Raw genomic sequence first — 13,389 nt, forward strand, 5'->3', positions numbered from 1 at the left:
TACTGGCATGAGTCACCGCGCCCGGCCTATATTGGACATTTTAAAGTGTGTTTCTCAGGTCCTGGGCTTTTTATTTTGGATTGGGCAGCAAAATATAGGGTTAAAGTACATTATGTTGTATGTCTTTGTCCTTCCCTTAGAAATGATGTGAGAGAAGTAATTAACATAGTTATATTAAAACTGTATGCTGATTGAAGGAACAATTTAGCACATAAAGCAAACTCAACTTTCATTGTGTTTTAGCATCAATCAGTTACTGTACTAATAATTAGTGACAAGATAGTTATGGATTTGATGAATGACTTAGTGAATCCAGTAGGAGCATATAGGCATATCTTGGTTCCAGACTACTGCAGTAAAGCAAGTCAGAAGCTTTTTGAGCTCCCAATACATATATAAAAGTTATATGTATGCTATTCTGTACTCTATAAGTGTGCAGTGGCATTATGTCTTAAAAATGTACATAGCTTAATTTTTAAATGCTTTATTGTGAAAAAAATGCTAACAATCATGTAAGCCTTCACCAAATTGTAATATTTTTACTGGTGGGGGAGTCTTGCCTCAGTGTTGATAGCTGGTAGCTACTGACTCCTCAGGGTGGTGGTTGCTAAAGGCTGAAGTAACTATGACAATGAAGTTGGCCTTATCAATTGACTCTTCCTTTCATGAAATATTTTTCTGTAGCATGCGATGCTGTGTTTCATAGCATTTTACCCACAATAGAACTTTCAAAATTGGAGTCCATCCTCTCAAATCCTGCCCCTGCTTTATCAGCTAAGTTTATGTAATATTCTAAATCTTATACTGTCATTTCTGCAATGTTGACAGCATATTCATCAGGAGATTTTATCTCAGAAAACCACTGTCTTTGCTCACCCATAGGAAGCAACTCCTCACTCATTCAAGTTTTATAAGGAGATAGCAGCATTTCAGTCACATCTTCAGGCTCAACTTGTGATTTTCTTGCTTTCCACCATATCTGTAATGACTTTCTCTGTTGCAGTCTTTTACCGCTCAGTGATCTGTGAGAGTTGGAATCCACTTCTTCCAAACTCTTGTTAATGTTGACATTTTTACCATCTCTCATGAATCACAAATGTTCTTAATAGCATCAAGAATGGTGACTCCTTTCCAGAGGGCTTTTGATTTACTTTGCCCAGATCTATCAAAAAAATCACACTATCTGGCAGCTATAAACTTAACAAAACAGAATTTTAATAAGATGTGAAAGATTTATTCTTTGATCCATGGGCTATAGAATGGATGTTTTATTCGTAGTCATGAAAACAGCATTAATCTTCTGGTATGACTCCTTCAGAGCTCTTGGGTGACCAGGGGCATTGTCAGTGAGCAGTAATATTTTGAGCAGAATCTTTTTTAACTGAGCAGTAGGTGTCAACAGTGGGTTTAAAGTATTCAGTAAACCATACTGTAAACAGATGTGTTGTCATCCAAGTTTTGTTACATTTCTAGCATGATTCTCAAGATTTTGGGAATGGTAAATGAGTATCAGTTGGGGGGGGTTGTTTTTGTTTTTGTTTTTGTTTTTTGAGTTGGAATCTCACTCTGTCACCCAGACTGGAGTGCAGTGGCGGCTCCCGGCCACCGCAGCCTCGACCTGCTGGGCTCAGGCGATCCTTCCGCCTCAGCTTTCCGAGTAGCTGGAACTAAAGGTGTGCGCTACCACGCCCGGCTAATTTTTTTGATTTATTGTAGAGATGAGGTCTCGCCAAGTTGCCCAGGCAGGTCTTGAACCCATGGGCTCAGGCAATCCACTCACTTCAACCTCCCAAAGGCGCAGGTTTACAGGCTGAGCCACCAAGCCCGGCTGAGTATCAGTTTTAACTTTAAGTCACCAACTACTTTAGCCCCAGCCTGTTTTTTGAAGCTGGGCATTGACTTGTCTCTAGCCATGAAAGTCCTAGGTAGCATCTCCTTCCAGTAGAAGGCCGTTGACATCTACATTGAAAATCTGTGGTTTAGATTCATCAGTGATCTTAGATCTTCTAGATAACTTGCTGCAGCTTCTATATGAATCAACACTTGCTGCTTCACCTTGCACTTTTATGTTATGGAGAAGGTTTCTTTCCTTAAACCTCCCGAACCAGCCTTTGTCAGCTTCCAAGCTCCTCTTCTGCAGCTTCCTCAGCTCTTTCAACCTTCATAGAATCAAAGAGTTAGGGCCATGCTCTGGGTTAGGCTTTGGCTTAAAGGGATATTATGGCTGGCTTGATCCTTTATCCAGACCTCTTAAACTTTCTCCGTGTCAGCAATAAGGCTGTTCTGCTTTCTTGTCATTTGTGTATTCCCTGGTGTAGCCCTTTTAATTTCCTTCAAGAACTTTTCCTTTGCATTTACATCTTAGCTAACTGGCACAAGAGACCTAGCTTTCAGACTATCTTGGCTTTCAGCATGCCTTCCTCAGAGACTTGATCATTTCTAGCTTTTGATTTATTAGAGACTTAGGACTCTTAACTTAAACACTTAGAGGCCATTGTAGGGTTATTAATTGGCTTACTTTTAATATCATTGTGTCTTAGAAAATAGGGAGGCCCAAGGAGAGGGAGAGAGACGGCAACAGTGAGAAGACACACCACATTTATCAATTAAGTTCACTGTCTTTTATTGGTGCAGTTCATGGCACCCCAAAACAATTGCAATAGTAACATTAAAGATTACTGGTCATAGATGTTCATAACAGATAAAATAACAATTTAAAAGTCTGAAATATTGTAAGAATTACACTGACAGAGACATGAAGTAAGCACATGCTGTTGAAAAAATGCCACCAATAGACTGGTTTGACACAGGATTGCCACAAACCTTCAACTTGTAAGAAATTGCAGTGAAACAATTCACAATAAAATGATGTGTGTAAGCAGTTTTAAATTTTGTTTAAGTTAATAATGGATAGGTTGTTTTTTTCTTAAAATAAAGTGAAGATAGGAGACTATCCTGTTTTTGTTTCCTACCCTCAAAACACATAATACACCCCACTCAGTTCCATATCGTGTGTATGTTTATTTAATGGTTTGGTTTCTTGTGTATTCTTACAGCATGCACTGTAATCTGTGGCTTGATTTGCAAAATTTTGGCTTTCTGTCCTCTGAATTTATTTTGTTTTCATTTGGAAAACAGTAATGATAATGCCATGCTGCTAGGCCATGAATACTGTATAAAGCAATTTTAGAGTCCCTGCCTTCAAGGAGCTCAAGGTATGTTACAGGAGACAAACATGCACCATCTCAGTGTGTCATGCTAAGTGCTGATAGAGGTAAGCAGAATCCTGTGGGAATTTATGATGGAGGAGGCAAGGATGATTTCTTAGTCCATTTTTTGTTACTTAACAACACCTATAACTGGGTAACTTAGAAAGAAAAGTGATTTCTTATAGTTATGGAAGCTAAGAAGTTCTGTGTCTTGGGACCACATTTGGTGAGCGCCTTCTTGCCAGTGAAGACTGTCAAGTCTTGGTGCCATGCAGGGCATCACATGGTGAGGGGACTAAGCTTGCTTGTTCAGATTTCTCTTCCTCTTCTTATAAAGCCACCCATCCCATTTCCATGACAACTCATAGTACAGAGCCCCCATGACCCAATCACCTCCTAAAGGTCTCACCTCTCAATATTGCCACATTGGGGAATTAGGTTTCAACATGAATTTCAGAGGGGATAGACATTCAAACTCTAGCAAATGGCTTCCTGGGGTGGTGGTGGGGGGTTTACCCTATGATGACTCTCAAGGGAAAAGGAGTTGACCTAGAGACAGGCATTCCAGGCAAAGGAAATGAAACACACGTAGGCATAGAGCAATGAGAGGAAGCAAATTGTTTGGATCACGGCCAGCAGTGCATTATGGCCAGAGGGTTAGGTCCAAGTAGAGGAATGCTAGGATATGTAGCTGAAGACAATAGAATCCCCTTGGCATCGTTAGGGGATTTACAAGAGGTTTAAAGGAAAGAGAAGGGGAGGAGTAATGAGAGGGGTCTGAGATCATGTTGTTATTTTCATAAGTGCTATAATTGAGTTTTTATTTTATCTTGGAACACTCTGGGTCATTTTAAGGGAATTTCAGCCAGGAAGGAATCTGATCAGATTCTTATTCTAGAGAGATGATTGATTGACAAGATAGATAGATGGGAATGGGGTAAAACCTGCTAGTCCAGTGAGGAATCTGTTGGAGTCATCTAAACCAAAATGGGAGGTTAAGTAAAGGCAGTGATCATGGAAAAGAGATGGAGATTTAAGTAACATTAAGTAGGCAAGATCAGTAGGATTTGGTGATCAGTGAGATGTGGGAGCACAAGAGCTGCTGACTCCCAGCTTTCTGATTTGGGTGGCTACATGATTGGAGGTTATTAACTTAGAAAAACACAGAAGTGTAAGCAGTGGGAGGGGAGGGAAAATAAACAGTGATAGATAAATCTGGGGGACACACGGTATAAAAGAGAACCTAGAGGTAACCTTTAGCCATATTTTTGCTTTTTATTTTTTCTATTTTTTTGAGTTGGAATCTCACTCCGTTGCCCAGGCTAGAACGCAGTGGCACACTCCTGGCCACTGCAGCCTCTACCTGCTGGGCTCCAGCGATCCTTCCACCTCAGCCTTCCAAATAGTCAGAACTACAGGTGCGCACTACCACGCTCAGCTAATTTTTGATTTATTGTAGAGATAAGGTCTCACCAAGTTACCTGGGTGGGTCTCAAACCCACGGGCTCAGGCAATCCACTCGCCTCAGCCTCTCAAAGTGCTGGGATTACAGGCTGAGCCACCGAGCCCAGCCTAGTCATATTTTTAAGTAATTGTTCTCTGGTTTCCAAGAGAGGTAGTGTAGGATGGTAAAAAGAATGTGGGCACAGAAATCAATTCAGTTCCAGTGCTAATTCCAACATTTGTGCCAGCATGAACTTGACTAGTTACTTTATCTTTGGGCTTCTTTCCTTGTCTTTGTAAATAAGGATAATGATGCCTACTTTATAAGGCTGGTGTGACAAATAAGAAAATGGTGAAAGTACTTAGAAAACTGTACTGATCACACATCTAAAAGAGAATTAATATATTGCTATTTCCAGATTTTACTGAGCTTTATTATACTAATTTTTTAAATAGAAAAAGTTCAAATGACATACAGTGAAAAATTAGTCTCTTTCCTACTTAAGTAGATCTCTTTGGAAGCAACTACTTCTGTCGTTTTCTTATTTAACCTTCTAAAAATATTCTTTGCATTTTCACATAGCCACATACATGCATGCAAGCTTTTTGAAAAACAAGCTGAGCACTACTGGAGAAAATCTATGTCTCAGACCTTAAGTGAGACCCTTTGGTGTCTGATTTATTTCTTTTACTAATTGCTGTTTCAGATCTTTACTGTAGTACTCAAGACCCCTGCCCATATCCTACCTCCAGAAGATGACATACCTGTCTTCCTACCCCCACCTTATCTGTAGTGGCATCCGTCTTTGTCCTCTTCTCTTTTATTCTAGAAGAAGAGATTTCCATTTTCTTCAAGGCCAGTTCCGGATCTTGTGCCTTGATGGCTTTTGAAAAACCACATCCCATCCTCATTCCAGCTCCTTTCTGCTTTCACTGACGTGCCTCTCATTAACTTCCTCATCACACAGTGGTTTGGCCTCTGATCCTACCACACCACTGGCTACTGTCATTTCCCTTGGTTTTGTTTTTCCCTACTTCTGGCTGTTCCGTTTCTATTTCCTTTGCTACTGGGTTCGGTCCTTGATTCTTGTTATCATACAACTTACTTTGAGAAGTCTCTAGACCGAAGATTTTTATTACTTAAAATACCCCCAATCTATATATCAGTCCACCCTCTTTGCCTTCAAAATTATCTATACAACTGTCTACCAGACTTCCACTCGGCGCTGAGTATCTTGAACTCAATGGACACAAAATGAATTTATAATCTTTCTCAGCACATTGCACTTCAGGCCTATTTGGATTCCTCTGCTCTTTGATTTGGTATTTTCTCACCCACCATGCTACTTTATACTTCTATTTCTTTGCGCAGAGTACTCTTCCTTCTTTCCTTTTTTTTTTCATTTCATTAGACAGAATTTCCCTGCTTTGTGCTATTGTACATTTTTGGTGGCTCTCTTTTCTGTAGCAGGTCTTCTACAGTGCATTGCATTTATTTTCATCTTTATACCCTGGCCTTTACTATCGAGTTTTTGAAAAGAAGCATAGTTTATCTTTTTGTTTTTATCACCTAGCACATGGTCTGGCACAGTAAGTATGCAAAAAGTGTTTATGGAAAGGATAATGATGCATTTCTCCAAAATAGAGATAGATCATGATTTTTACGTAAGGGAAAATATACAGTGTTTTAAGAAATGCAAAAACATGGAAGAGACCTCAGATCCAAATTATATTTATCTTCATCAGAGCATAAATACAATTATAATAATCATCTAATTTTATTATTGCTACCTCTAGAAAGTCTTTAGAATGTGGTGAAAATATCTAAATTATAAATTATGATTCCCCCTCTTAAGAATGTGCTATTAAAATTAACCCCTGCTATTAAAATTAACCCCCCAAAATGTAAATTCTTCAGATTATTTTTTCTTATGGTTTTTCTTAATTTGTCAATATTTTTTTTTCTTTTCTGATAGGTGAAAAACCTTTTGAATGTCCAAATTGTCATGAACGATTTGCTAGAAATAGCACCCTCAAATGTCACCTCACTGCATGCCAAACTGGAGTGGGGGCAAAAAAGGGAAGAAAGAAGCTTTATGAATGCCAGGTATGTGTAGGTACATTCAATTTTTAACAAAGGAATCTGTGTTTGCAATACTTAATTTTGCACTCAGAGACATCTTGCAGGTCACCAGTCACCTGTCAGCAACTCGACCGCACTTTATTACAAAATAGTGAAAAACAAATCACTTCATATTAAATAGTATAGTGTTGGAACCAATTATTTCATTGTAATGATATTTGGCTTATGATGGAATTTTGGACATTGAGGAATTTATGACAAAGAAAATCAAAGTTTTATAGCTTATGTTTTTCTAATGTGTGGTAACATGTGAGACAGTCACTAACATGCATTGCAGGTTCATTGATAAATGTTGTGCAATAGTAATTTGATGTCTTCCACCTTGTGTTTTTTTATTCGCGCAGATAATGCAGTCTTGTTTCCTCCTTTCACATTAATAATATGTAATTTATTGTCTTTGTTGTTCAAAGACGATGTGGAAGGATATTCTCTTATTACATAGTGCCAGCTGAATTTTTGTGTGTATATCTCAGTATATATTCCATCTTTTTGTTTGCTTTTTCTTGCAGTTTGAAAGGAAAACTTGAAACACATTTCTAAAAAATTTTCATGCACTGGCTTAAGTTTGTCCTGTATAATTACCAGCAATTTCTTTGTCCCTCAGAGGGGACATCTGAGTGCAAAGAAAAGTATAGGGCTGATGGTTTGGAAAAAATAAGAGTAAAGAACTTTATCGTCTTGATTTTATAAAGGAGATTAGAATAGTTTTTTGTTTTGTTTTTAACTCAACCCTAGAACTCTTCTAAATAACAGGTAGTCTGAAACTATACTTATTTTTAACCATGGAATGATCATTAGAATTTGGGAGGGGAACTAGTGGAGGCAGACTAGCTGTAATTTGACTGTTTCATGCTTAGTGTATGTTTATAAGAAATAATGTAATGATTCTAAATGTTGTTGCAGGAGAAATTAAAATATTGTTACTTACATTCTTAGAATTTATAGGATACTTAAGCAATTAAGGCTATAGTGAAACATTTCCCAAAATAAAGACCAAATGAACCAAAGAATTAGCTTGGACTAGATTATATTGCTGATACCATATTCATAAAGTCCAACTTTTTCTTTAAAAAAAAATGCATCCATATTTCCTTCAATTTGAAGATAAGTATTGTTTATGTCATATGTTTGGTTATTTCAGGTCTGTAACAGTGTGTTTAACAGCTGGGACCAGTTCAAAGATCACTTGGTAATACACACTGGAGATAAGCCCAACCACTGTACTTTATGTGACTTGTGGTTTATGCAAGGAAATGAATTAAGGAGGCATCTCAGTGATGCTCATAATATTTCAGAGCGCCTAGTAACCGAAGAAGTTCTTTCAGTAGAAACACGTGTGCAAACTGAACCTGTGACATCAATGACTATAATAGAACAAGTTGGGAAGGTGCATGTGCTACCACTGCTTCAGGTCCAGGTGGATTCAGCACAAGTGACTGTGGAACAAGTTCACCCAGATCTGCTCCAAGACAGCCAGGTACATGATTCGCATATGGGTGAGCTTCCGGAGCAGGTCCAAGTGAGTTACCTAGAAGTGGGTCGAATTCAGACTGAAGAAGGTACTGAAGTACATGTAGAAGAGCTGCATGTCGAACGGGTAAATCAGATGCCAGTGGAAGTACAAACTGAGCTACTAGAAGCAGACTTGGATCACGTGACCCCAGAAATCATGAACCAAGAGGAAAGAGAACCTAGCCAAGCAGATGCTGCTGAAGCTACCAGGGAGGATCATGAAGATGCTGAGGATTTAGAGACCAAGACAACAGTGGATTCTGAAGCAGAAATAACAGGGAATGAGGACAGAACAACTATGCCAGTTTTACAATGAAATACATTTTTCATATTCTTAAATTTACATGTTGGGTTTTTGAACTGGTTATGGGCAGTGTGACTGTCCTTAAGCTAACAGACAAGTGGACCAAAGTTACCCTATTTCCTGTTGTGCTGAACTGTTTCTATTGAAACAAACTCCCTTCCCCCACTTAATGCCACAGAGGAGGGATCTTTCCCATAAATGAAGGGGAGCATTGAGAAGTATATTTCTGGAAACTTAAATGGATTATATTCTTACTATACAGTTGGGTACGAATGTATCTATTTTCATTGTGGTAAAAGTTTTCTTTCCCAGGTCATGCCCTTCTCAGATTTTTTCCACATTGTAAAATCAAACATAAAATCATTAGAATACAAGCTTATGTATTCTAATGCATGTTAGAAAATCGAAAATATAGGAAACACAAGGCTGCATGAAGAAAAGTGCATTGTTACCGTGCAGTTAAGTTTTGACTTCTGGCTTTCTTTAGTTTGAACAAACATACTTGTCTATCCCAATAGTCACAGGTGCCATCTCTGCAACAGAAAGAGTGGTGGTGGCAAATTTTCTAGAATGTTTAAAAAAAATCCACACCCATGTGCCTTTTTCAAAACCAACTAAATTTCTATAAAGTATCTCTGGTTTTTTTCAAAGTTTGTGTTGTAAGGAGCAATGTAGTTAATGCTATAATAATTTATATTTTTGCTTATAATGACAACCACCAGTTCTTTTTCACTTGTTAGGTTGAGAAATTTTATTTAATGGCAGCTGAAGGGCCATTTTCAATTGGGAGAACTTATCTACATCTGTGGTAAACTTTATATTGATGAAAAGTTGCACTAGTATTTTACCACCAGATGAGAAAAAAGAGCATCATTTAAAAATTAATGTATTTAAAATAAAGTACAGAGAAAAACATGTATATAATTATCAGGTTTTGTTTTGAATGGAATATTTTCCCTGATCCTTAATGTAAAGATTTTGTGCTATAACTTTTAAAGCCATACAAATAAGAGTGCTAAACTGTGGACTTAAAAGTAGGTGTGTAAATATTTTTAATCAGTATTACTTGGAAAATAAAATATAACAAGCACATAAACCAATATGCTATTTTCTTTACCTGTTAAATATTGGGAGATATTTAAATTTTTAAAGTAAACTTTAAAATTATGTGTTCATGGCTCTTTTTTTTAATTACCAGTGTACAAGTTGGTATCTGGTTAGAGATAATTTCTCATGTGTCTTTATATTCTTGTATTAGTATGACTGATTCATGAATTAAGATATAAAACTGTCAGTACACACCTCCAACCCCCAAAAATCAGCTCAAAAGAAAGGAAGGAGAAGTTACTATTCCTTGTAGCTCTTACATGGTAGGCACAACAACAAGTGGAATTTTTTTAGTAGAATCTATATAAACAAATCCTTTCTCCACTTATTAGTGTGTTAAGTGTAAAAGATCAATTTAGTTAACTGTCTTTAGTAATCCTGATGTTAAATTTATGAAATATACTAAAAAGAATGGTTCCCCACAATTGGAGAAGTCACAGATTTAGATATAACAGGATTAAAGAGGTTGTGTTCTCAAAATTAAAATAAGGGTCTAAAAACTTGAAAGTTTGTTCTGTTTGGCAGTTGAATACCTATCGCAAAGCTTTTTTTTATACTGTATAATTTTTCTTTGAAGTTAGAAAGTATGAATTAAATTATATCACGTTGAATTATCAATTTCCTTTAGGAACATAGGATGCCTATGTTCCTGAGTTAGTTGTAGTTAAAACACACACACACACACACACACACACACGGAACTTTAGTACACACACACACACACACACACACACACACACACCCTAAACAGGGAACTCAAATATGTAATTTGCTAGTTAGTGTCTAGTGATTTTTGAAAAAATAGCTCATGCTGTACCCCTAAGCCAGGATAGGAAACAAGGTTTCTTTTTAAACATAGTTTTCTTTGGAGAGCTCTGACCACAAGATAGAGTTCAGGATCAAAGGCACATCAAAGTTTTAACAATTATCATTTGAGTTTTGACATTTGTCAAGGCCATTCAAGACAGATTCAAAGGACAGATAACAGTTAATTTTTCTATTTCCAAAAGGTATAAAAACTATCGGGATGCCAATAAATTTTATTGCAAAAGGTGAAGAAAACTCCACTGGTGATAAACCTTATGTTAAATCGACACTTTGTAGTTTACAAAACACTTTACATATAACATAAAACAACTATTAACAACTGATATATATTTGAACTGGATATTTATTTCTGTGGTATTCTCTTTTATTTCTACTGGGGTTTTAAGCTAGTCTACAGTAAGATCATTGGACAGTAGATTGTGCAACATTGATCATATAGAAAGAAGTCCCAAGTGCACTGGAGGAGAGGTGGAGCCTCGTCTACCTTGCCTCCACGATTCCAACAGCAATTCTCTGACACCATTTGGGTTGAAGATTCAATCTGACACTTAGAGCAAGCTAAGTGTGCAGTACCACAGATTGCGTCCACTTCAGACTCCAGCCACAAACGGGGTCAACAGGCTACCCTCCCTTTCCAGACAATTATAAATTCAGAGTTTCCATGGTTCCCCCACCCTCTAAGTTCAATAATGCACTAGAACAACTCACAGAACTCAGGAGAGCATTATGTTTAACAGCTACCATCTCCTTATAAAGCATATGATTCAGAAACAGCCAAATGGAAGAGATGCATAAGGTAAGGTGGGGAATTGTGGAGGTGGGTGGCAGAATTTCCATGCCCTCACCTGTACCATCCTCCCAGCAGGCAAGTTGATTTGGAAACTCTATTTTTTTTAACTGAGATCTCAAAGCCTAGGATGATTAAGTTATTGACTGTTGTAGGCTGAGCTCAATTTTCAGCCCCTCTCCTCTCCCTGGAAGTATCAGATGGGCTGATAGTTGTAACCCTGTAATCATCAGGTTGGTTCCTCTGGTGACCCTCACTTATCTTGAAGCTGTCTAGAGGCCCTCTGCCAATAGTCGCCTAATTAGCATAAACTGGTAAGGCCAAAAGGGACTTGTTAGAATAATAAAAGGTATTTCTATCAGGAAATTCCAAAGGTTTTAGGAGTTCTGCAAGGAACCAGGGACAAAGACCAAAGACATGTTTTTATTATACCACTTACCATCTGAGATTCAAAGGAAAACTAAACTGAACTTTAATAGCAATACATTTTATTTTATTTTCTTTGAGTTGGAGTCTCACTCTGTCACCCAGACTGGAGTGCAGTGGCACGCTCCCGGACACTGCAGCCTCGACCTGCTGGGCTCCAGCGCTCCTTCCGCCTCAGCCTTCCAAGTAGCTGGAACTACAGGCGTGCGCTACCACACCTGGCTCTCGCCAAGTTGCCCAGGCAGGTCTCTAACCTGCAGGCGCAGGCAATCCACTCACCACAGCCTCCCAAAGCGCTAGGATTACAGGCTGAGCCACCAAGCCTGGCTAGGAATACATTTTAAAGCTAGAAACCTTACAGATATGGGGGGGACCCAAAAATCCTGGAAATTATTTATAAAAGATTATTATATGTTTAAACTTCAGTCAACTTCAAAGTACTCTCTGATGCAATACACATATCGAGACACTTTTTCCACTGCTCAAAAACAGTTTTTGAACTCATCAATTTTGACACCTTTTAGTGCTTCTGCCGTTTTTTGTTTCACCTCTTCCACATCAACAAGACATTTCCCTTCGAAGACTTTTCATCTGGGAAAACAAAGGTCGCTTAGGGTAAGATAGGGTAATAGGATGGGACACAGGGTCATGCTGGTTTTGGTCAAAAACTGCTAAGCACTCAGTGCAGTATGGGCAGGTTGTTCGTGTACGTCACCCATCATGAAATGGGCAAATGTGTTGAAAGAATCTCCAAGAAAAAAACTCTGGCTGAATGCAGCCTCTCACAACAGTGCTAGCTAGAACACAGATGCCTATGGGTTCCTAGAACATTTACTTACTAGGGGAGAAAGCCTGTACACAAGGGGCTCAGCCTCCAAAAAAAATTTTGTTTTTTTGAGGGGGTTCCCTTTGTACAAAACTAGAAGACTTTTGTATAGTCTTATTAGTTTAAAAAGGTTGCCATCCTCATATACTATTGAATGTAAGAATATTTTTATGGAAATTTGAATGCTGCCGCTTCCACTACTTTGAACTGGGAACTAAAGATTTCATGGCCAGGCACTGTAACTCACGCCTGTAATCCCAGCACTTTGGGAGGCCAAGGCGAGAGAACTGCCTGAGCCCAGGAGTTCAAGACCAGCCTGGCAACTTGGTGAGACCTCGTCTCAACCATAAATTTTTTAGAAATTAGCCAGGTGTGGTGGCACACACCTGTGGTCTCAGCTACTTGGATGGCTGAGGCAGAAGGATTGCCTGAGTCCAGGAGGTTGAGGCTGCGGTAGCCAGGATTGTGCCATTGTACTCCAGCCTGGGCAGCAGAGTGAGACACTCACTCAAAAAAAATTTTTTTTTCATGATTAAAGGTGTTCATGAAAGTTCTCTAGACTACCCATTTTATGCTTTGAATACACCAACAGGCTTAAAAAGCAAAGAGTGAGGCCTAAATACACATAAAGTCTTCACCAATCGTGGATTTTAGTTCACGTTTTCAATTTTACATGAGTTGATTGTCTTAAACAAGTGATCATGTAGTCATTAAGGTGTTCACACAAAAATAATGCTACAAGTAAATGCCTGACCTAGGAAGTTTAGCCTGATTTAAGAAAACTTAATAACTTTAAATTCATTA

The 13,389-nt window shown here is 38.3% G+C and overlaps 1 protein-coding gene across 6 annotated transcripts in view; it reads left to right on the top strand.

Annotated features, from left to right (window-relative positions):
* Window positions 1–9,782, top strand: part of ZNF131 (zinc finger protein 131) — a 50,268-nt gene extending 40,486 nt beyond the window's left edge. For 4 of the 6 annotated variants that reach the window (XM_021706027.1, XM_008072262.2, XM_021706029.1 and 1 more), the window contains 2 exons: window positions 6,629–6,759; window positions 7,937–9,782. In XM_021706027.1, the coding sequence (XP_021561702.1) occupies window positions 6,629–6,759; window positions 7,937–8,623 (818 nt within the window). In that variant the 3' untranslated portion in view covers window positions 8,624–9,782. The remainder of the gene's footprint in view (window positions 1–6,628; window positions 6,760–7,936) is intronic. The other 2 variants (XM_021706028.1, XM_008072263.2) reach the window with 1 other exon arrangement.
* The last annotated feature ends 3,607 nt before the right edge of the window (window positions 9,783–13,389 follow it).

This window comes from Carlito syrichta, unplaced genomic scaffold (assembly GCF_000164805.1).
Source record: "Carlito syrichta isolate Samal-C Ts95f unplaced genomic scaffold, Tarsius_syrichta-2.0.1 Scaffold315007, whole genome shotgun sequence".
Taxonomy (NCBI): Eukaryota; Metazoa; Chordata; class Mammalia; order Primates; family Tarsiidae; genus Carlito; species Carlito syrichta.